The sequence below is a fragment of the Trachemys scripta genome, chromosome 8 (assembly GCF_013100865.1).
Source record: "Trachemys scripta elegans isolate TJP31775 chromosome 8, CAS_Tse_1.0, whole genome shotgun sequence".
Classification (NCBI taxonomy): domain Eukaryota; kingdom Metazoa; phylum Chordata; order Testudines; family Emydidae; genus Trachemys; species Trachemys scripta.
In genome coordinates this window covers 103096154-103121201 of record NC_048305.1, presented here as the reverse complement: position 1 = coordinate 103121201, position 25048 = coordinate 103096154, and the positions used below count along the sequence as shown (strand labels likewise).

General features: G+C 40.5%; 1 protein-coding gene across 1 annotated transcript; it reads right to left on the bottom strand.

The window, feature by feature from the left end:
• Positions 1 to 1783: 1783 nt before the first annotated feature.
• EFCAB14 (EF-hand calcium binding domain 14) lies at positions 1784 to 23474 on the bottom strand. The gene is made up of 11 exons (XM_034780239.1): positions 23177 to 23474; positions 20884 to 21032; positions 17451 to 17596; positions 14230 to 14328; positions 11224 to 11334; positions 10088 to 10189; positions 9161 to 9352; positions 8001 to 8087; positions 6252 to 6363; positions 4742 to 4873; positions 1784 to 3909 (listed from the first exon to the last, which is right to left on the bottom strand). Exons 1-11 carry the CDS (start codon positions 23362 to 23364, stop codon positions 3734 to 3736), a joined length of 1494 nt encoding a protein of 497 aa, XP_034636130.1. The 5' UTR covers positions 23365 to 23474; the 3' UTR covers positions 1784 to 3733.
• Positions 23475 to 25048: the final 1574 nt, after the last annotated feature.

Below are 25048 nucleotides of genomic sequence, written 5' to 3'. Positions count from 1 at the left end.
GTGCAGAACTCGGTAACTAAAATCAGCTTTAATTTACTCCATATACAGATCTAAAAAAGCCTCTGTACATTCCAAAATAGGTCCAACTTTATTCAAATAAAGCTAACATTTCACTTATTGTACAGGAAAGGTCAGGTAAACTAAAATTAACAAAATGGTCTTTATACACCGTTCAGTCTAAAAATCTGAGTTTAGTAAATCTAAGTTTAAAAACAAATTAGCAGGCAAGAATATAACATATATGGAAACAAAACTACAAAAAAAAATCACTGCAAAACAACTTGGTAATTATTTACAATTATAGGATAGATTATAAAATGGGTTTTTAAGAATCCTGGACAGCAATTGGCTACACCAGTGCAATGCTTTAGTACTAGTTTAAACAGGAGAGTCCAGAGCTCTCTTACGTAGCTATTCTCAACCAGGCGTCTACAGCACTAAGTTAAGAACAGGAAAGTCAGAATGATTTTAAAAGCCCATTTAATAAAGTGCTGCATCTTCTCTCCTGTCCCTTTCCCAATGCTTAGAAGCAACCTTTTTCAAACTTCCCCTGCTGCCAAGACCTCTGTCAAGTCCACTTCTCCATCTGCTCTCCCAAAGTAAACCCATCTCCTTAAACCCACCTCTGCTTCTCAGACTTAACCCTTTCCTGCTTGGGCTTCCACTAGCCAAGGTATAAGAAAGTTTCACTGGTATTTCTGTGGCAGCATCTTCCTTTAAGTACTGCATCCTAGTGACCATGATTGAACCTTTCTAGGGTAAGTAAAGAGTAACGACACTGGAATCCATGGAGTTAAGCACAGTGAGAGACTAGAATTTAGGATCCATGCATCTTCCATGAACTATCCCACTGTTTCATTTCGGAAGAGCTGTTCTAGTTGTGGGGGGAAGCATTAAGTCCCATGGCTGACAGAACAGGATTTAAAAATCACACCAACTGTGGCTCGATTAGACTGTTAGACTTTTTGGCTTGATTTCCCACTAGTGCCAGGTGGTGCAAATGTAGACCAGCCACCACTCATCTCACCCTGCTCAGAGCAAATCTAGGCAAATGTTTAACATACCTGCAGCTACCAATGGCCGGTCAACAGTAGTGTAGATAAAGTCTTTGGGCTATCAACAAAAGTCTGCTGGTGCCTTACCTAACAATCTAGGTCAGAACATGGATTGATATCAGCAGCAGCAACTGAGAAGCCGTACAAGTCTCGAGCATTTGAATGCTGAGCAATACTTTGAGATTAGGATGGCTGCCTGCAGGCCAAAATTAAATGTAAAAAGAACTAGTTGAAAATGAATAATAATTCACTGTACTTTTAAATGACCCTATTTTGTTAAATTCCTTGTACGTGTCCACTCCACAATAATAGTAAGGCTGCAGACTTTGTGGCAATGCCAATTAATGACCTTAGAGATAGCACTATGTATCCAATATACATGCACATTAACCAAGGTTAACCAGCACCACAGAATGGTCATGTCTTAGTGCCTCAATAATTGATCAATTCAGTACCACTGCCATATACAGGACATAAAAATACTAGACATTGGAAATGCATGCACTCTTTCCAGAGAGTTTTGAGTAAGATTTCTCATTACCACAGAAGAGCCCTGCAAACTTAAAACAAACTGCAACAAGGAAAACATTTAAAGTTGCGGTTATAGACAATTCTAAGTTTTACCTTTTACCTAAGTTTTGTTTCATACAAATAAACCTTCCAAAAATACCGTGCAAATTCTGGCATACAACTATGATACAGAATGTACAAACAAAATACCAGAATGGTTATTTTTTATTGCTAGAATTTTTATTTGGTTAAGGGATTTATACAGAAGTGTATAAAAGGGGTGTGGAAACTGGTCAAAAGCAGTGAGTGTTGACTTCTACTTGCCTTAGAAGCCAGGTTATACTGCATTTCAAAACTTCACATCAATGAAAGCATCTCCCTGTTGGGCAAAGCAAACATGCCCAAAACAGGACAGTAAGAGTGATGGTGAAACAGACTAGATAACCTAGGAAAGGGTTCCATTTTGCTAAACCTTTCACGGATTTGACTACTTCCAGAGAATATTTCCTTGTAAAATTATAAGCATCCCATTCAAAGTTACATAAAACTACACTATGAACAGACTTCCAGATAACCCATGTCAATAGACCATCGGTATATTTTACAGTCCACTAAATCAATATTTAAATGACCATAAAAAAAAAGAGCTATGAATTATGCTTGTGGCCAATGAAACAATTTGTATAAAGTCTAATTTGTCCCTGATCTGGCCTGAGGGAGACAACGTTCTGCAAAAGCCTTTTTGTATGTTCCAGAAAAAGTTTCTGGATATTGCGGTCTTCAAGTTGATTCATAATATTTATAATATGAACATATTAGTATGTTCTTTTTGGGTGTGGATATTTGTTTCAAGATCAAAGCAGTACCTATAGTAAAGAAAATTTATATTGCACTCATCAATAAAAAAATATATGTTGTACAATCTTACCCTGCACCTGCCTTTTGTCCCCCTTTGAGAGGAATGCACAGTTGTCTAAGACCCTAAGAACTATGAACATTCATGCAGCAAGGAAACTGCATCCAAGTTCTCTTTATTGTAGGCTTTCCCATCCTGTTGGTGACACTGCAGCACAAAGAGGCTTGTTTAGAAACAAACTGCTCTTGGTCTTGGGTAGACTAATAACATGAAACAATATTAGAAGGAAGAAACTGGGAGTGTCAGCTCTGTTAAAAATAACACCAACCCCAGTCAGGGAGACCATTATCACACTTGTGAGCTTGCCAGATACATGGAGCGTAATAGGGGTGCAAGTTACCTTGTCAAGATGGCAGCCAGCAGCAGCTTCAGGGGACAAGCTTGCTTTAAACTAAGAGTCAATTAAAATGTTCCAATAGCTTCCTCCTTATAGCCACCCTCCTCCCACAAATTATAACCCTGGATGCAACAGAGTTAAAAGGAAACACTGAACTGGGTCATAAACAGCTACCTTACCTAGTCCCAGTCATGTCATTATTCTGATGGGCTCAGGATGTAAAACAAAACAATACATTTCTCACTCCTTGCCTCTTAAAATGAAAGCCCTCTGTAGGATGGCATGCGAAATCATGCCTTGCATCTGCCTCAGTTTGAACTCAAATACCATCCCCGGATGCACTGGCCATTCAAATCCAAGTGGAAACTGAAATACCCTCTGCCTTCAGACTATCCTGCATTATGGTTTAGAAACCAGCTTGGTCATCAACACAGCCCTGAAAACGCCCCCCTCCCTAAAATATGCATAATTTACTCTATTTCAAATATTTACAAGCAGAAAAGGCCTACCTTTTAAAGACAGATTTCTTCTGGCTCTATATAAAGTGCAGCTCTCTAATTTAAGGCAAATTTATGTGAAATATAAAACATGGGTTTGTCTAGATGTACACATGTTCCAATTTAAACACAAGAATGCCCCTTAAAGGGAAAGAAAATGTTGGCTGAGGATTCCTAACAGTTTGAGTTTATGATCTTCCTGGAATTTTGAAGGAACTTCCTAACATTATGCCATAGATGAAACCCTTTAAAAAAAATCTTTCAATATATCCAAAGAATGCAAATTAAAAAGGTGGCAACATGTACATAAAGTTAGCTCCAAATATTTGAAGGACGTTGGGCAAAGTGCAGACGTAGCTTTTGCAGTTTTCAGTAGCTATAGTAAAGTTCATCAATACTGCATTTCTAAATATTTATGCTATACACCTAAAGCTAATCTCAGTTCTGGTAATGAGTATTTTTCATCCCCGTCTGTATCAAATTCCTTATAGCTCTGTGGCTCTTGTATTGCCAAGCCAACCAGAGTTTGGAGATCTTCATAGGATAGCTTTCCACCAATGCCTTGATCTGTCTTTTCAAACAAATCCTGAAGATCTGCAAGAAGGACAAACAGTTTTAAGCAGCAAGCACTTTAATTACACAATGTACAAGTTCTGCTCCTATTTTACTACATTATATGGTCCCCTACAAGCCTGGAAAACTACATGAGGCTTTATAAGATGTTCTTTGTATACATACAGTAAGTTAAACACAAAGCGTAAGCCAGTAATGATGAAAATTCAGAAAGCAAGTGTAAGCTCTGTTGAAGATGTGTAGATTTTATTTAGTTGGAATCCACTTTGTAAATCTGAACACAAAAGCATTTAATTGCTGTTTCTAATAACCCACTCCCCCAACCAAACATTGATAAAAATATGCAGACTGAGTTTACCTTCCATGACAGAAGCCTTTGAACTAAAGTTTCTGTACTTGTTATGTAGATCATACGGAGGGACAAGTGTTATTATTCTCTGCACATTTTCTGAAGCTAAAACATTATATTTTTGCCAACGTAAGAGTTGAAATAGTTCTATCCAAATACCAATTTGCTCCATCTTACAGCTATATCCTTTGCCCTTGACACCTTCCACTCCTCCTCTTATCCCTTCACCCCCACCCTGTTTTCTGTATCTTTCATGATATACCTTACACTCAAAACATTTCTCCCATTTCATGCAAATACCACTTCTCCTCCAAATCACTAAAACACGTCTTCTTCCATCTATCCTTCCTTCTGTTGGACTGGTCAACATACTTTCTATATGTTCCATTTCCAGAACTACTGTCCCATATTCTGCCTCAGCTATGTTATTCCACAACTATTCATGGTCTGTTAGTCTGCACTTACAGGAAGTGTTTATGCAAATCAAGGCAAACTGAGATGTACCTTTTATGGTGGCAATTCCTGGTATCGACAAGCGTCTTGGGTGTCCATTTCTCTCCATCTTGACTCCAAGTGATCTTGATAAAAGTTTTGGAAGATTTGTAGGCTTTGATGTAGCAGTCTGCATTTTTCCACCTGTTAGAAGTTATTTTACATTAGTTTTATAAATTTTAACACAATTAAAATCAACAGCAATAGCCCGGGACAAGATAGACCAGTGGTACAAATTTCAGAGTAGCACAATCAACTCCGGTTTGAATAAGGACTGGGAATGGCTGAGCCATTACAAACATTGAATCTATCTCCCCTTGTAAGTATTCTCACACTTCTTATCAAACTGTCTGTACTGGGCTAGCTTGATTATCACTTCAAAAGTTTTTTTTTCTCTTAATTAATTGGCCTCTCAGAGTTGGTAAGACAACTCCCACCTGTTTATGCTCTCTGTAAGTGGTACAAAGACTTTTTGCCTTACAAAAACTAGGTTCAAATGTACTATGGGGTGGTTTGCTAGTTTCAACATGTAACAAGATTTTGCTATATCTCACTACTAGTAGGGAGGCCCATCAGAAATTTAACTTCGAGTAAACAAGCCATCCTATAGGATACATCACCTAAGTACATTTTGTAAAACAATTATGTGGTCTTAATACTTCATGCTATGCTAGGAAATATACATTAGTACACTGTGAAAAGAACAAACACTTGCAGTATGAGTGCACTTCAGGGCATATGCAGCGCTCTAGCTGAGGGGGTTAAAGAACAACATTTCCTAATGGCTAGATACCATAATTGTCCACTTCAAGGTTTCTTGCACCTTCCTCTAGATCATCTGGTGCTAAATTTTTTGGAGTTCGGCCATTGGCCTGATTTGGCATGGCAATTCCTACCTAGGTCTCACTAACCCTCTTACCTCTTTCCCAGTAAGTGAGGGGAGCTTTTTTTTTTTGGAAGGAACTGTCAAGTTTACCAATTAGATGAGAATTAGCAAGGTTTTACTTCAGTAAAGAGTGGCCATTTAACACACATGTTTGGTATTACTCAGGACTGGAATAGCAGAGATACTGAAGTTCAGGACTGAAGTGCAGTGGTACAGCTGTAACTCTTGTTGGCATTATGCTAAACTTTTAGAAGCACTAACTTTTATTGAAAAAGCAGTACGCTTAATTTGGCTACAGAGCACCAATTAGTATTAAAATGATAAAATTACGATATGATAGTTTAACAGACCCTGATGATAAACATTTCATTCCATGCTTGTATTGCTTCTACATATTTATCTACATAAATGGAAATGCTACACAGCATAAGTGTAGGGGTCCTTCTAAGCACAATGGGAAACTTCACTTAATTGCTCCACGTTATATTTTGAACTCTAAGCAAGAGTTCTGTTTTAGTACCATCAATTTCTCACTATTTTAAAGAAGTCTCATTCATATTCATATCTTAAGAAAATATTAATTATTCACCTTTGTTACTTATTCTCTGAATTATACAATTACTACAATATTCCCACCTTTTATTGATGCCTCAAGAGATCTTTCATTTTCTGGCTTGCTTGTGAGAGCATTGATCAGCTGAAGCTTCTCTCTTAGTTTTGATACCTGAGGATCTACATTTTCTATTTTCTGCACAAAGCAACAGGAAAATATTTCTTAAAAGCAACCTTTCTTCACCAGGTACAGCACAGCAGGTAAAGAGAATTCACTTTACAACAGATCTGTAAACTTTTAGCCTACATACTTCCAGGCCAAGTAAGTTTTAGTTGATTAAGAAGGTAAAAAAATCTTCAGGGAACTATATCCCAAAGTTCACTCCTGTGCAACCCATTAGTCTCTAATACCAGAACTTGAATCTAAAACAACTGGCAAAAATTTTTTGCATTATTTGTTTCAAAACAAAAACTTTTTCCCAGTTCTTTATTTACCACTATTTTGTATCTAAATTTAAGGTGTCTAATATATTGACTAAAGCCTCCATTTACTATATTTTCCCAACGTAACACGGAATAAGCTTCTGACACATCAGTAGAGCTGCACAACATTGCTTCAACTGCTTATTTTCTAAGTGTTTGTGCAGTAATGATTGCCATGGTGGGATGCAGGAATTCTAAATTACTAAATCCCTGTCAAATGAACTGAAAATACCCAGACCTTAATATAGAGCTCGTTTGTCACACATGGGACCTATTTTGCTAATTCTCATAGTGAACCTAGGATTTAAGCCATGTATTAAAACCCAACCACCACATGCAGTTGAACTTGGGGTCTTGTTTATAAGTTACGTCAACTCACTGAATCTTAGGACATCTTGGGAATTATTTCATCCATCTGAACTCCTTTTCAGAGTGTCTAAGAAAAGTTTTATCACATGGTCCCTTTCAAGCTCTTTGCTCAGTCTATCCGTTCTCTGGCCCTTACTTCACAGACTGAACATGTAAGTCAAGATTACATGAGAGTCACAAAAACAGGGTTACTGAAGGCATTTATTCTTCAGCAAGCATCACTCAGATCACAGGTGGTTTTTTTTTAAACCAGTGCTGAAGCATTTTTTATGTGTGGTGTTGGTCCTGCTTTGAGCAGGGGATTGGATTAGATGACCTCCTGAGGTCTCTTCCAACCTTAATATTCTATGATTCAATGCAACCAACTACCCTCCAACGCTGTTTATATACTGAATACAAAGAATAAACTGTTTTCCAGAAATAATAACTCCCACCCACAACACTTCAGCTGCTGTTACTTAATCAGAGTGTTCTTTCATTTGTCTATTAGAGATGCTCCCAGTTAGTCTTTAGAGTTTGTTACTTGAGGGGGAAGGCTTTCTCTGAGCCACAAAACATGCCAGGCTTGTCCTGATGTCTATTAGTAAGGAGTTGATGTGCCAAAGGCTGTCTGCCAAGAAGACCCAGCCGCTGGCCCCTCAGTCTCCATCAATGCTTCTTCAGTTGCAATATCCCAGTTGAATGCAGCTATCTTGGCAAGTTACAGAGGGAGATGTAGTTACTGGGAGCCTGGATCTTGCAGCTTTTACTCATGTGCATGCTGCTTCTACAGATTTCAAGATGGCAGGGTCTTACCCTATTACTAGTTTTACTTCCATCTTAACTCATTTCCTGCACACACAATGTTGTGGGAAAGTTACTTTGCTACCTCATTGTCTTTGAAAATATGTATTAGTATCAGAGTGACCCAAATAAATGTGACTTAACATGACTAATAGCATGATCTACTAATCAACACTGATTTTAGTTTCCTCTACTTACCTTTGCATTCTGTGCTTTTTCTGTAGCAGTTTCATTCTCTGGTTGATCTTGACTTTCCACTTTTGGGGAGGTAGTTGTATTACCCACCTGAAGAAAAAGGTGAGAGTATTAGAGCTTAGACATTTGCTTAAAGTCTTCTGTAATGAAGATTGCTTCCTTCAAACTGGGCATGCATGTAGCAGTAAAACAGAATCAAACTTACAAATATACACCAGAACCACATTAATATTAAGAGATTAATTCTGGTTACCACACTATGTGAAACATATTTCTGCAGGATCTCCTGCATGGACTTGGCCACATGTTCTACTTTCCAATAAACCACCAAGACCCTGCAGATCAAGATGGGATTAAGCAGTGCATTTAAATGCAAATTTCAAATATGGCATTGGAAATCTTACATTATGTAGTCCTAAAATTTAATTTCAGCCCTGAAATTTATCTGCATGGCTTAATGTTAATGAGACTTATACAATTAAATTCCTACACACTGTAGCATCAGCATACCCTTACTGTATCGCATACACTTGGAAAACCCTATCACAGAGGCAGTCCTAGGTAGGAGCATTCAGGGATTGGCCTAGATTCTCAATGGGGTGGTGGAAGAACGGTCTCTGTTTCAGCACACAACTGTTCTTAAGTTTGCCACTTAAGATACCTGAACAGCAGCTGAAACTTCCAACTTCCTTTAAAATCAAATATTAAGCCTCCCAAAGCATCATCTTGACACATTTCCTTTACGTTAGCCAGTGGTTCTCAAACTTCGTTGCACTGCAACCCCTTCTAACAACAAAAATTATGACAGGATCCTGGAAAGGGGGACTAAAGCCTGAGCCCGAACCCCACCACCCGGGGTGGCGGGTGTCGAAGCCAGAGGTCTTCAGCCACAGGCGGGGGGCTGTAACCTGAGCCCCGCCACACAGGGGATTCGGCTTCAGCCCATCAATTCTAGCACCAGCCTGGCAACCCCATTAAAATGGGGCTGTGACCCACTTTGGGGTCCCAACCCACAGTTTGAGAACCACTGGCTTAGGCCATCCCCAGTGTAGTGAAAGGCCTCCCTAGTCTCTTGCAGACTAGGACTGCTGCACAGGAAGCACCCTAGGCCACTCAAGTACCCTACAAAGGCAAGTAGGCACCCATGGTCAGTGAACACTTACCGCACTAATGGACAAATTCGCCCTGTTTTCCAACGTATTCACAGCAACCACAGAGTTTTCTAGCCATGTAAGCCTCTGAGTTATATTACTGATTGCTGTATCCATACTTAGAAGCTTTAGATCATTGAGCTTTTGGTACGCCACTAAGGAAGCATTTATCTCTTCTACCTTGGCGTGCAGGAACTGGTTATCCTGAAATAAAAAGAGAATAAGTTGTGTTATCCCACTACTATTGTTTGGAAACACTGCCACAGCTTTATTTCAGTTAATGAAACAGTGAGCAGCCCAGTTCAACCAAGTATCCTTCTCCAAAGGGCCTCAAATTCATTGCTGCCAATGAATACTCTGATTACAACAGGTGCCATGCAGTTAACTGAAGTGAGCATTAACCTAATTTTTCAATGCAAGTTACCTTAAGCACAATACCAATTACTGTATTAGACAAAAAGCTTAAGCACTAGGCATTGTTCATACAAGGTTTACTTCTGAAGTTGGCACTGTTTGTATTAAAAATACAAACACTGGTTTCACTCCCATCCCAAGGTATTTCGGTCTAGTCATATGTCCAATTCACTCATTTTTCCAAAGCCCTGTTTCTGTACTTTACCATCTTCAGAATGATTCATCACCTGCCTCTCCCTCTCTTGCTCAAGCTGACAGGCAAGTACCTGACATTAAAGCCAGGTTCTATTTCAAGTCCTTAACTCGTTAGTCACACTTCTACTACAAGATACACCCTTAACTTGTTCAACCACCACTTGCTAAGCCTTTGCAGTACTCATGTACATGGATTATATTCAAATTCAACCTTGACATGAACAAACTTCATAGTATCATACTACAATATTGAAGAGCCTAAGGGAAAATATTAATTGTACTTTTACCCACTGCAATGCTGCTGGCATTTACTGGCAAAGCAATAAATACCTGTTTACAATTCTCCGTCTGATTTCTATTGCTAATTCTTGGACTGGCGGTGGCGGAAAGTGAAGATACCTGTTCTTCTCCATTTTCTTTAATGTATTCATTCTGACAAAAGAAGCAGAAGTTGCAATAATAAATATTTTGTTACAGCTATGAAACTCTTGAGGCTAGACAAAGATTGTAGACATAACTTCAGATATTTTACTAAAATATCTGCAAGAATTACACATTTTGAACCATAGGTTGGTTGTGCATGGAATATTTTAAGTATGCTAGTACAAAGCACAGTGTACTATTTCTGTTCTATTAAATAGGCAGGGTCCAGACTTAAGTTTCACTAAAATAGTGGCCATACATCAGCCATTTTCCCTGTCACATGCAGCATTCAAAGTACACATGCATGTGATATACATTTCAGTTAAGAAAAATTATGAACGAACTGCGTAGTTTCTTAGAATCAGCATCAATTATTTTCCAATACATAGCACAAAGAATCCCTGGTTGTCAGTGTTAGAGAGTTAACCCTGCCATAAAAGAAAAATAGGATTAGTAGAAGTGAACAAATCAATTAGCATTATGGTGTTCTTGAAGTGTTTCCTGCTGCAGCAGGAGAAGTTAGTTCACAAACATTCCCACTGTGGCAGCAAGACTGAATGTTTAAAAGCAAATTAAGATTTCTAAAGGTTCAGCTATTTGAGAGTTTCAGCTGGGATTCGTGAACCTGTATTTCTTATGTACGCACCTTGATTTGGGCCATGGGCTTGTTCACTCCAGCACACTCCCAACACAACCACAATCTCAACTGCTCTCCAGTTGTTCCGAGAGCCACAATAAGTTGTACTTTGCAGCACGTAGGTGGCATAAAGCCCTCCTGAGACGGCCACACATAGTGGGCAACCACTATTTCCAGTCTTGCGAACCTACTGAGATTTTGGCCTCAAGAAAATATGCTCTCATTGCTGTAGAATAGATGTCACATGAAGACTATTCCCTATTTTATTATACTAGCCAGCATCTTGCAGAGATCTTTAACTATTTATTATTTTTCAAGTTACACAGCTCTTGGTAGAGTTCACATTAAGCTTTGCTACAGATTCTGTAGCTAATATTTAACTCTGTTAAATTAGTACTGTCCTTACCAAATCATTCTGGAGCCTCTCTGTGGTTTTCTTGTGTTCGTCAATCGCCGCCTGCATAGTCTCAACATCATGAGCCACACTGGTTAGAGTGCTACCAATAGTAGCTACGCTCTGAAAACAGAAATAGCAACCTAATACATTTCCGCTGTGCTCAACTGCGGAATCTGAAAGACCAACTTGGAAAACAAGGTTTTGTTCATTAAATGCCACGCAGCCAGACTGCCAGAAACCTAAGTGATGAACTGGAGGATTCAGATTTGCATTTACAGACTATAATAGTTATTTTATCCTTAGTCTTTGCTCAAAATGTTTTGATGCCAACAAGGAAGATTAATATAATCTCCATCCACATGTATTCTTCCATTTTTCATGTGGGCGATTTAAGGGGATATATAGGGGCATGCTCCTCCTGCAGGAATCTAAGTATTCCTGGGCAGTACTTAGATGAAAAGTAATCTAATTTTTTTGTGTGCAGTTTTAATATCAGCATCCCTACACCAAATATGAACCATTAATCTTCCCTTTTAAGCCCCATCATGGCCTGTTCTCCCTTGTATCCTATTAAGATGTTGACCCCATCTCCATTCTGCCAATGACCCCACTTTTTAGATTTTCAAACAAGCTTCTCCCAGGTAGCAACTCATACATAGGAGGAGGAGCGCCCTGTAAATATCCACTAAGGCACCTCATTATCCATCTTCAACTCTCAGGAAACTTGACCATTTTCTCCTCTTGTAAATCCCAATACAAGCATACATCCCCCTCCACTCTTATGGAAGTCAGGGCCCCAGCTGTCCTGCTGTAGCAACAGTGCCTTCACCACTTCCCCATAACCAAGTGCCCTGCTGCAGGGGGGACTCTGATACAGTAAAGGAATTCTTCAGGCTTGTTTAACAGTATAAAAAGGCTCCTCATTGCTTTTAGAGACATTAACTGCAATGGAGGAGGAGGCTTACAAATATTTTTAAATCCAATTCAGGGGGTAGTAGCAGTTTCCCTCGCAAACAAGGCAACACCCAAAGACAACAATGAAGAAGCTCCACATATGCTTCTTTTCCACAAGAGTGTTCAAAAACATAGTGAGGGGTGAAGGACACCAAGCTTTAAGGTTAGAATTTCACCACTTTTTTTAGTTTTCAAACCTGAAAACAATTTAAACAATTTTATTTAATTCCACATAGTGTTTTTCTAGCACTTTATGTAAAAATAAAATTAAGGCATAATGTACTTCCTGGCAGGATTCCAATTTTACACTGCACTTACCAAATATAAGAGTGCAAGCAAGAGGATACCCGGGAGAAGAGTGAAAATGGATGCCACTATTTCTAATACCTTAGCTTAGGGCTGGAAATAGTGCCATTCATTAACCCAGTTCAGCTCCCAAAGTTCCATCATACGGTCAGCTGGGCTTCAACTTTAGTGAGATGTGGCCAAGCATCACTTGTTCCAGTATGAAATACAGCCTTGTCATTCAGCTCAAAAATGGAGCATTGCATGCTGTAACCTGTAGCCCTACAGACCACAGTTCTAGATTAAAATCGGTGGTGGTGAATCTGTGGAGACTGCAATCTTCTGTTTTATGCAAACTAGGTGCAGCCCTTGGGCTCCTAGAAAATTACTTTAAAACTTACCTCTGATATAATGCCTACAAAACAGTCTCCTGATCATGTCAAAACAGGTGACTAGCTATGAATATTCTCCTCTTCCCCAATCCCTACACCCATCTCTAAACTCAATTAAAAAACAAAACCCCTACAATATAACCAACCACGCTGTGCCAATTCTTCATTATATTAAGTTGTTTGTATGTTGTATCCCCATCTTCGACCTTTACTCTGTGTCTGTAGTCTGTAAGACTTCCACTTAGATACTGTCAGCACGATGGGGTTCCATCCCATCTATAGCCTTTAGGTATTGCCGTAATAGAAATATTTACTTCTAACAAAACTGCTAATGTGGACCTTGGGAAAGTTTAGGCAACCACTTGCTTAACCCAGGGAACAAGCCAGCTCCTCTTTTTGAAAGAAAATTCAGCTAAAGCATGTGCCACAGAAACCACCACTATAATAGTTAAGTCCATGTACAGTTAACCTCTTGAAAGACTAGCTAGATGGAAACAAGTGTATCAACTGCCTGGAAATATTCTCTATACGTTGAACCCTGCTCTCCAAGAACTCTGAGTACAAGAGGGGTGTGTGTTTGTTACCTTTAAAGAGTTAAAAGCAGTGAAAATTTACAATAAAAAGTAGCTGAGATAGTTTTGCCTTGTATAATTCCAAAGATACTTTTACCAATCAATTTAAATTTAGTCAGCTGATAGCTTTATGAAAACCATTAACATAAAATGGCAGATCTGTACTTGGAAATTCTGATTAGTATGCGTACACTGACCACTTTTCATAATGAATTTCACTATGCATATACTGGAAACACAATACCCTGAGGGCTTTCATATTGTCACTTCAGCCTATTGGATAAATGACACTAAGTTTCTGCACTTCTACATGTTAATATAAAAATAAGCCATTCAGAGAATTACACTACTTCTGAAGTTTAAGAAGGTTTTCCAAAAATGATCTGCTTCCATTTCCTACCAAAGAAAGCTAAATAAATATTGATTTAGGGTTGTAAGGGTTATAAAACAAAGCCAAGACTTTCATGTACATGTGAATGGAGGAAGATTACCAACGCAAATGGTAATATACACATAAAACCAACATAAAGATGTAACCATTTCATGAGAGATATATTTATCGTTTTACCAATTAAAATGCATCTAAAGAATTCTCAATCATATTCTAGATTGCATTAAGTAAGGATCACTGAGCGTGACACTAAAGGTGTTCCACTGAAATGAACACAAGCTAACAGTATTTCATAGAGGCATACGATCTTTGAGAGATTCTGGTAGTTACTGCTGTTTGCAGAAATATTTGGAAACTAGCCAATCACCTACAGTTTAGAGTTAGTGTGATGTTCACCAAAAGCCATATTTATAATACTTACCTTCTGAAGTTCCTCTACAGTAACAGGAAGAGTAATCAAGTCAGAAGCAGATTTGATGTTGGCTTTGAGGTGATTTACTGCTGATGTCAAAAACAATATCTAAAAAACAGAGAAAAGTATTTACTCATTCTAAACACAGCAACTTTATTTCAATCTTCCCCCACCCCTAATGACTGACTTTAATTTATGACTGACATTCAACACATGCAACTGCTTGAGGCCATGTGTTTTTCTTGAAAGTGCACAGAATCCCTAGCCTAACCAGTCTTCACCACCAAGGAGATGTGGAATGGCTGATGTTTCTAACACTATTTACGCCATCTCATAAAACAAAGACGCAAGAATTTAATCAGCCTGGACCCTGCAAGTCACAGGAAAATCCTTACCACAAACCTTAGAATTTGCAAAAGAGAATTTGTGGTGTATATATCAGATTCATTTCACTCTTTAGATTGCTTCTGTTTGGATGGATTGCTACCCTCCTTTACTATTCAGAATATCTATCTTCTCCTTCATATTAAATCTGCATACAAGACAGATATGGAAAGTCATTTTTGTGGTACTAACATCTGGTTAAATTATAATAATCAGGATTGGGAACTAGCATAAGAAACTGATCGTTTGGATGAGATACAAGTGCCTGAAAATAGGACCTATGAAGAAATATCTTATCTACTGTGTTACTTTATTCATATCACTGCCACCTGAAAAAGGAAAGAATCTTAATGCCTTTTTATTAATAGAAACTTTTGAAATGCAAAGCCTTAACAGAAGTGTCCACTGGATATTTTTGCACTTTCACTATTCAGTGAACTCTCAAATATAACATTGTACACCTTGATAATATTGTAAGATATTTTAAGTACTTTATTTTACTTGGCAGTCACCTGAAAAAGAAGAGCTAGAAAAGGATGGCCCAGTGGTTGGTATGCCAGCCTGGGATTGGGGAATCCCGGGTTCAATTCCAGCTCTGCCACAGACTTCCTGTGTGATCTTGGGCTTGTCACCCAGTCTGGGCCTCGGTTCACTATCTGTACAATGGGGATAAATGCCCATCCTACTTCACAGGGGTGCTGAGAGGAGAAACACCTTAAAGATTGTGAGGGGTTCTAATTCTAGTTTAAAGGGAGGGTGTCAAATAATTAACTAAGAAATAGACTACTACACTGAACACAACTGACATACAACTAATACTGTAAGTTGGCCTATATAAGAGCTCTATTACATGAGACATCAGTACTGCTCCTTACATTCCGTTTAAAACTTTGCTCTATTTGTAAGAATCATAGGAACTAAAGCCTATATATTTGTTTTCAACAACTTTTTTCAATTTGTATTTGCCCATTGCTATACAATTCATTTCCTTTAAGAGACCAACAAAATAAATGCACTATCATCTAGTTCCATATTGGTTAGCCTACTTATTCACAGTATCTGATACAACAAAATGCTCAACTTTCCTGTCTGTCCTTCCCTTAATATGCGCTTCAAACAGCTACAAAAAAAGGGAGCTACATACATAACACACTGAAAAACTAAGTTATGAAAAGCAACAAAGAGTCCTGTGGCACCTTATAGACTAACAGATGTAAGTTCTGAACGTAGAACTAAGAATTTGTGCAAAATAGTTTAGCTCAAAAATTAGTTACAAATAATGCACCAGAAGTTGAGTAATTAAAAAGATTAACTCATTCGAATTGGCTTATAAATATGATCTATGCACGTTACAAAACTGCCAATTAGCAAGTAAAAATATTGACAAGTTGTGGTCATTTGCTAAACACATCACTTTAAAAGCAGTTTACACTTCTCTGCAGTTGAAGTGAACAAAGTACAAAGTCCTTGGATTCGACAATCCAGTTGTTAAACTGATAAATTCAGCCTGCTCCTGTAAAAATATATGCAGCTTCCCAAGCTGAGGAAAGGCATAGATACTGGTTTAGCAGTAGGCTGGCCGTGACGGAAATTAGTAAATCCCTTGTATGTCTCCAAGTGGGAAGTTAGGCTGACTATCAGACTGGCCTGAAGTGGCCAGCTATAAAATAAATGAAAACTTGGAAGTGATTAGTGCCAAAGGGCCAAATGTAAAGGTATTTAGGTGCCTAAGGATGCAGATAGGTGCCTACGTGGACATTTAAATTTTAAAGACCCCAGAAGGCACCTATTTGCATTTTTAGGCACCTAAATACCTTTAAAAATCTGACTCAAAGTGAAGACTTTATCCAATGCTAAATTGTTTTTGAAAACAATCAGTTTCACTGACTGAATCTAAATCTCCATCTTGCCAACAAAAGGTACCTTTATCTTCACTAAGATTCTTATCTGCCAGTTTTATTAATAAACTACGATTAAAATTAGATAAAACTCAAAGGCTCAGATCCTCAGCTAGTATAAACTGGCTTAGTGCCATCGACTTCAATGGAGCTACAATTTATACCCGCTGAGAACTGACTCAGTTTTTTCAGTATGTTATATACTAATAGAGGCACTGAGTTCTTTATTTGCCTTTGCAATACTAAAACAGGAGATTAAACTGCAATTTAGGTATCTTTCATCCCCCCAGCTTCTGATGTAATTAGGTATGCTAATTCCCACCTCCGACAGCCCCCTCACACTTGGGGCTGCCCTCATGTCAGGTATTTAGGGACAAGTTGCACAATTATCACTGTCACAAAGATGAAATGCATCCTATGCATCCGAAGAAGTGAGGTTTTTACTCACGAAAGCTTATGCCCAAATAAATCTGTAAGTCATTAAGGTGCCACCAGACTCTTTGTTGTTTTGTAGATACAGACTAACACGGCTACCCCCTGATACTTGACAAAGATGAAACAATGTCAACCTTAGGCTGTCTCCTTTAAACTTTTCCTCCCAGATAAATGATATTCAGTCACTATTTTTGATCCATTGTAATGTGCTCTGGTTGAGATTTTCAAAGCTAAGGCATTTTGCTGTGTATGTGCCATGAAAAAAAAAATACAGGGAGTGGTGTCTGAATCCCTTAGTCAGCTTTGAAAATTTCAACCTACATCTACATAACTTCTCATATTAAGTCTTTAGAGAAGAGTGCTAGCATGTTTGTAAGTATCAGACAGTTCATTTTCATTCTTACTTTACTGTGTGTTTACACTTCGTATGAAAGTCAAGAAGGCAGAGTTGATTTAAAACATTAATATTGAAAAATATTTTGTGAAATATTGTCAATCATTTGTTCCTATTACCTGTTTATTGATCTCAGTGATATTTATCCAAATTTTATTTAGTCCCATGTCTCCAGTCTCTATTTTCTCAAGGTGCTTTTGCTTATCAAGCAGATCTTCATTTAATTTGGGGATCTCTTGGAATGATGTTTTTTGGTAAGATTCCACTAAAAAAGAAATGAAAAATTGAGTAATCCTGCAAAACAGACTAAGATGTGAAAATTATACAAGCTAAAACTCAAGTTGTAGCCAGTGACATCTACAGTAGTTGAAGAACATTGCAAGTAACATGCTCCACTGTATAATCCTCCTGTATTCAGAATCAACCCAGAAATAGAGTATTGATTTAAATTGATAGCTCCTGGCCCAACAGTATCCAACACATGATGCTTGGAGAATGCCAAAAATTAGAGAGTCTACTATGTTTGGCACTTTACAGTATCTTCATATTATGTTATTTCTGATAATCTTTAGAATCTCTTCAGGTAGTCCAATCATTTTGCACTATTTTCTTATTACAACATAGTTGGGAGCATATACAATAACTAATGTAATAAACAAACTGTGCAAAATGAGTAAGTGATGAGAACTGCCAGGAACTGTACTCTCACAGTAGCAGCATAAGAAATTAACCCCAATCCCCAATTAAAACATACAGAGTGACTGCTGACTATGAAGAATATTCCAAAAAGATTAGGGTGATTTCATATCACTTGAAGGAACTTGGAATACTGAACAGAGTAAGCTCCCTTTACCAAAAAAATGCATGTACTTACACACTAAAAGTCTGCTTGTAAAACAAGTTGGCAAACAGAAAATTCCTTGACTAAAGAGAAATTTGTAAATAAACAGCACACCTTTAAAGAAAGAATAGGTGCAATGAATTCTGTGGATTTATGATCTACAGGAAAGCTACTTTTTTATTTAGAATTTAAGATGGGGATTTTTAAAAGGGCCTAAAGGAAAGTAAGTAAATTAAGAACAGCCACTCCCATTGACTTTATATGGTTCTCCAAGGAAAATAAATGTACTTGATTGCTATACGCTGTGCTGGGCTTCCTTAAAGCCCTAAAGGGTGGCAGCCCCACTACACTTCTGTTTTCTAGTCCCACACTTTCCTCATCCTGAAAGGCTGCTTCCCACGTTTAACTGCCTATTTCTTTGGGCTCAAAAATATACCAATATTTAAGTAACTTTTATTAAAAAAATTACTTTTTATAACTTGTTTAAAACAAAAACATGTTTGGGTCCTGATCAAGGATTATAATAGACCTGTATGGACTCCTCAGGATCCAAACAGTGTTTTATTCAGAAGCTCTTATAGGTAAATCAGGTATTTATAAAATAGATTTAGAAAGAAAGTAAATGTTTTTACCTAAACAGTCTGACAGAGTCCTTTGCATTTCTATGCTTTTCACTTTAAGAGCTCACACTGAAATATGATGGCTTGTCCGCCCACTCCTACTTACAATTCCAGGAAACCCTGGAAAAGTTTTTCACATTAACGAATGCTACTAATTCCCCCACTTTCATGTATTTATTATTATGCATTTAAGTGACCTATTTAAAGCCTGAATGATGCTTTGAAGATTAAGTACTATATAAATTCTAAGCATCATTACTGACAACTGACCTGAAACTGTCTTAGTGAAAGGCATAGTGTTATTGTAGTCATGTTGGTCCCAGGATATTCGAGACAAGGTGGGCGAGAGGTAATATATTTTATTGAACCAACCTGTGGTGATGCGAGACACAAGCTTTCGAGCTACACAGAGCTATTCTTCGGGTCTTGGAAAGGCATTCCAGGCATCACAGCTAAATACAAGGTGGAACAGATTCTTTGTTTTTAGCTGTGATGCTTGGAGTGCCTTTCCCAGACCCAAAGAAGAGTTCTGTGTAGCTCGAAAGTTTGTCTCTCGCATCAACACAAGTTGGTTTAATAAAAGTTATTACCTCACCAACCATGTCTCTTTAGTGAAAAGCTGTCAGATTAAAAAAACCCTATTTGAAGTTACAAGAGATTTTTCATTTGAATTTTCTTAGTATCATACTGAAAAAAATCGTAAGGGTGAAATCCTTTTTCTTACACAAAGCTGCTTCAGACATCGATAGCAGAAATGATCATGTCCACTTTGCATACAAGCTCAATTATAAAAAATACACCACCTACCATTTAAATCAAAAGGAAAACACTAATTAAGAGGTGTGTTCATGTTATAAGAACATGCCCATAAAAATCTGTGTTTCTCTGTAATTATAACAAAAGTAAAGCAGAAGCGTTTTTGGTTATCAGAAGCAGTTTACTGAGCATACTCCCAATGCAACATCAGGAATGTACAATAGGAACAACAATGAGAAACCGTTAAAATAAAAATAAACCCCAACAGAACAAAAAGGAAAACTGGTCTTGTAATTACAGCCCTTCATTGAGACTCAGGAGATCAGGGTTCAATTCCCAGCCCTGCCAGGGCACCTCTGTGCCATCTGCAAAACGTGAATAATAATGTTTCCTCTCTGAATCATCATCTGTCTTGTCTATTTCAATTGTTAGCTCCTTGAGGAAGGGACTGTCTTCTGTGTTTTTGTACATTGCGCCTAGTACAATATGACCCAGAACTTGCCTGGGAACTTGAGGCACTACAGTAATACAAATAAACAGTAACAAGACAGTTCTGTATTTCTTGCCATGTGAGGGTTCATACTCTGATTTTCCAGCAATGTCCCTTTGGGGGGACAAACTTAATTGTTTGAGGGAAGTCTATGCACAGGGATGTGATTTGATCGTGCTGCAACTGTGTCAACCTTGTATGAGTGAACAAAGCAAGACTCACACTAATAAGCAGAATGCCTCATGTAAACCTAAATTCCTCTAAGTACAGAATTATCAACTATCAGTTTTAAACAAGAGTTGAAGATAAATAATGAGAAAAAATGGGTCCTGGAGTGAGCAATTTCAAATGAAAGTAATGAGTTACAGGTTTTAGAAAGATGCACAGAAATAGCCAAAGTTGTACTAAAGCAGTACATAACCAGCAGCATTCAAAGACTTGAAAAGAAGTTGAGTTATTTTAAAGCAGCCAAAGGGATTTTCACACATCTTCCATTAACTTTAATGAAAGATGTGTCAAAATCCCTTAAGACTACTTGGAAAGTTTGATTTTTATTTATTTATTTAAAAAAAAACAAAAACAGTGCTGCAATCATGTTAATCTTTAACAGTCCACAGACCATACACGTCTGGGTATTTTTGAGAACCATTTTCAGGTTTTGTTTCTAAGAAAGATGTATACGAATCTCCATAAAAACAAGTAGACAGTTGAGGTTCTGACCTTGTCTATCCAGACCTTGTCTTGTGACAATCTGAAGCACAGGATAGTATGTTATATTACCTTCTCCCAACAGCTAGGGTAAAAAACAGCTAAGTTATTCAGTTTAAGAAGATTGATATACTTACTAGTTCGAAATTTTTCCTTTAGCGCATCCAGATCTTCCTTGAGGGCAACCTGCATCCATACTAAGCCAACGCAAGCTACCACACAAGCAGCCAGAATGACAAAAGCACATAGTGGATAACAGAACTTGCAGCATCGCAGGTATTCTCCCCTGAGTAAAAGATGAAAAATTGATCATGAATCTGCAATGGGACATGTACAGCTATATTATAAGTGTAAGAAGATCTACGGTCAAGTTAACTTAACTGACAGCCTAACAAAACAGCAAGTTTGCTTCACTGGGGATAAGAATCAATGCAGTGCATTTCCAGGAGTAAACAGTGAAAATCTGGTTTAAACGGTATTCATAGTAAAATGTATCCGTGAGACTGAAAACATGCTTCCTCCTCCATGATTAGTATAATTGTCATGCTTCTGTTTCCAGAGTTTCCTGCTTTATTACAATAGAGTTACAATGCAAAATTCAAGTTTAATTGTTTGGAAAGTAATGTAGACTTAAAGGGTAAGACTTGATCAATTATTATGATATGACAAAAAACAGAAGCTATTTCAGATCTTTTCTGCTAGTTGTATGAAGATGAATTCTTTCATACAGGACAACACAATTTATTTAAGAAAAACTTTCTAAAGATCATTTTGCCCTTACTGACTTTTACAAAATGAAAGATTCTAAAAATACATTTAATGAGTTACTTTAGAAGAGTTAAGGATCAATTTGTCATCAGACTACCTGGTAACAATCCTGTAAGGTTAGCTACTGTGGTCATCCAGTGATGTTGAGAGATGGAAGACAACCAAGGAAGGATGGAGGAACTTTTTTTTTCCTCAGAAGGAGAAACAGAAGATAATTCCCTGAGCATCAAAATAAAAGTGGTGTCTACAACTACAGTGGTTGGTGCATTAGAAACATGGAAGACAAAACCCTCTTCTGACAGAAGGGGATTTGTTCATTCAGAAACCAGATAGCTAGGTGTGTGACTAATCTGCCCAGTGGGTGCAGAAGTGTCAGATTCCAGGAAGAAGATAAGCAGTTTTGAAAAATGGGAAAAAGCCAGTGACAGCCTTACATAACACCACCAGCAACTTAGAAAACTGAAGAGAGCGGAGTCTTGGAAGTAAATATAAATTAGAAAGACCTGCCAGTGCCTGTGTGAGAGCTTTATCTGAAATGTCACCAGCCAGATAATGTCAGCTAGACATGGGTAATGAGTTACGCATGGATACAAAAACAGTCTAATATGGACACATAGAAGAAAGGATGGGATGAAGGTTATTAGAGGCAGCCTAACCTTTTGGAAACAGAAATTATGCAGGAAGAATGATCTCCACCTTAACCACAAGGGAACCATGCTGCTGACAATTAAGACTTATTTTGTGTGTTTGAGAAGAGAGAAGTAAAGAAGGGGTTGAAACTAGGAGTCCAGGAGCCAGGTTTATTAAGGTAGAAAATGAGCAACTGAACTCACTGATGCCAAGTAGAACAAAGACGGAAGTAACTAGGATCAGGTAAGGGGTGGGACAAATGGGAAACAGGGAACAACAAACTCAATAGGGCAACAATAGTGTCTCAACAAAAGAGTGCATAAACCTCTTTTTATCTTCAAGGGTTATTCCTCATATGTCAGAACCTGACGAAACCAGGTGCTAAGACCAAGTTACCCTCACAGCCCAGAACTAGCTCCCCTATTACACCTATCCTACCATGTAGCTCATAACCTTGATCCCCTCCCAAATTGTACTTCCAGTTCCTCTCCCTTATTACATCCACTTTATGCCCCCCGCTCTTAACCTTCTTAAGCCCCCGCCACACCCAATGTATAACATCTAAAACAACCCTCAGCCCCCCTTATCACACCAACTAATCCCCTGCTCCAACCACATTCCAACTCATCCCCATTCCCTTCCAACATACAACCAACTCCCCCCAGCCCCACACCTCTAATGTCTCAACCCCCCATCCCAACTCCTCCAGCCCCACACCTCTAATGTCCCAACCCCCATCCCAACTCCCCCAGCCCCGCCCCACTTCCCTCACCCAGCCCCCCCTCTAATGCCCCAACCCCCATCCCAACTCCCCCAGCCCCACCCCACTTCCCTCTCCCAGCAGCCCCCAGCCCCTCCCCTCTAATGCCCCCAACCCAACTCCCCCCAGCCCCACCAAAATGCCCCAACTCCCCCCAACCCCGCCCCGCCCCACTTCCCTCCCCCAGCTCCCCCACGTCCCCTAAATATAGCCCAGCTTCCTCCCCCCCGACCCCACCCCATTCCCCTCCCCCCCGACCCAGCCAGGCTCACTTGGCGAAGCGGGAGCGGGTGCCCGGCGTCCCGAACTCGTCCTCGTCGCCCTCGGAGCTGGACTCGGAGTCGGAGGCGGGCGGCTCGGTGCGCAGCAGCCGGTGGCCCGACCCCTTCTTGGGCAGCTTCTTCCGGCGGCCGTCGCCGGCCAGGCCGATGAGCGCGTTGAGCTCCTTGCGCTTCTTCATCCTCTTGGGCGGGGTCAGCGGGGCCCCGGCGGCGGGGGGCGCCGGGGGCTGGTACCCGACTCCCAGCACCGCCGCCGGGCCCCGGCGCTCCAGCGTGGGGCGGCTCCGCGCCGGCAGGAGGAGCCCCCCGGGGGGCGTCGGGCGGGCGCGGGCCGAGCGCGGGGCCGGTCTCAGCCGGGGGCGGGGTCGGTCTCTGCCCGCTCCCTGGCCCGGCGGTTCGGTGTCCGGGTCTCCGGGCCCCGCTCTCAGCGGGGCCTCGCTCGGGGCCGCTGCCGCTTCCTCGCCACCGCCGCCTGGGCCATGGCTGCTCCCTCAGCCGCCGAGAAGGGGGCGGCCGCCGCCGCTCCGCTTCCCTCAGCCCCAGCCCGGCCCCACCTGCCAGTAAGGGCCGCTCCCATTGGCCAGCGGCGCCCGCCTCGCCCCGCCCCGCCTGGCCGGAGGGGGGGGGGAATCATTAAAGGGCCAGCAGCACCGTCTGACGAGTTAGCGCGGGGGGAGGGGGGAAGTGGAAGGTTCCAGTCCGGCTGGCCGCAGGCCTAAGTGGTATCTCCCATCTGGGGGGCTTTGAAGTGATCCCTCTCTGTGCTGCGAGAGGTGAGATTCTGCTCGAGGGGGTCTTTGGTGCATTTCCACTGCCCCCCCTTCCGGCGGTTTCCGAGCTCCCGCTCACCCTCAAACACTTTTTGGGGGGCGCCTAGCATTGCCCATTCTGCTAACAGGACCTCTCCATCTCAGCTGCTCATGGCTGGTTGGTTTTGCTCTTTGGAGGAGGTTTCAGACTGGGTCTTGCCAGGCAGGGCCGGCTTTAGGAAGTGCGGGGCCCGATTCGAACAGTTTCGACGGGGCCCCGACAGGGACGACTAAAAAAAAAAAAAAACACGTGGGGCTTGTACTCATCGGGCTGCGCTCCTAGTCTTTGGCGGCGGGTCCTTCACTCGCTCCGGGTCTTTGGCGGCACTGAAGGACCCGCCGCCAAAGTGCCGCCAAAGACCCAGAGCGAGTGAAGGACCCGCTACCAAAAACCTGGAGCTCCGCCGGGTGAGTAAAAATTAAAAAGGTGCCTCTAGCCAGGGAAGGGATTCTCTGCCACTTGCCCCCGACTCTGGGCGACCCTGCCTCTGGGCGTGGGGCCCTCTTAAGCGCGGGGCCCGATTCGGGGGAATTGGTGGAATTGGCCTAAAGCCGGCCCTGTTGCCAGGGGACCTTCCCCCCAGAGCAGAGACCGCGCGTGTGAAATTTGGGAAGATGGGACTCAGTCCACCCCGGGTCCCAAAATCTCTCGCTAGAGCTAGGGGCCCAGGGACTGGGCTCCGTGGGGTATAGTTTGGCTGCACGTCCACAGCGGCTCATGCCAAGTCTCACGGACTGGCTCGCGCTGCCGTACCTGCTCTGTGGAGAAACGGAGGGTTTCCGGCTCAGCCTGCCGTGTGGTTTTGCGTGCCTGTGCTAAACTCACAAGAGCAATGCATGTTTTCTAAAGTGAATTGGATTTAAAGCCTTTCAGAGCAGCACGTCGATTCGAGCCAGAGTTACAGAGTTACTGGGTTACATTTCACTTGCACTAGAGTAGCCGTGGCTCATAAGAAGTACATAATGACATGATGCGTTTACATGCGTCTGACGAAGTGGGGATTCACCCACGGAAGCTTATGCTCCAATACATCTGTTAGTCTTAAAGGTGCCA

What these genes read in the sequence shown, in the direction of transcription:
- EFCAB14 (XM_034780239.1), bottom strand. Translation starts at nt 23,364, where the DNA reads ATGAAGAAGCGCAAGGAGCTCAACGCGCTCATCGGCCTGGCCGGCGAC. An exon ending in CGAATTTGTCCATTAGTGCG is followed by an intron (nt 8,088 to 9,160) that starts GTAAGTGTTCAC and finishes CTTTTTCTTCAG; the next exon opens with GTGGGTAATACAACTACCTC. An exon ending in AAAAAGCACAGAATGCAAAG is followed by an intron (nt 6,364 to 8,000) that starts GTAAGTAGAGGA and finishes TGCTTTGTGCAG; the next exon opens with AAAATAGAAAATGTAGATCC.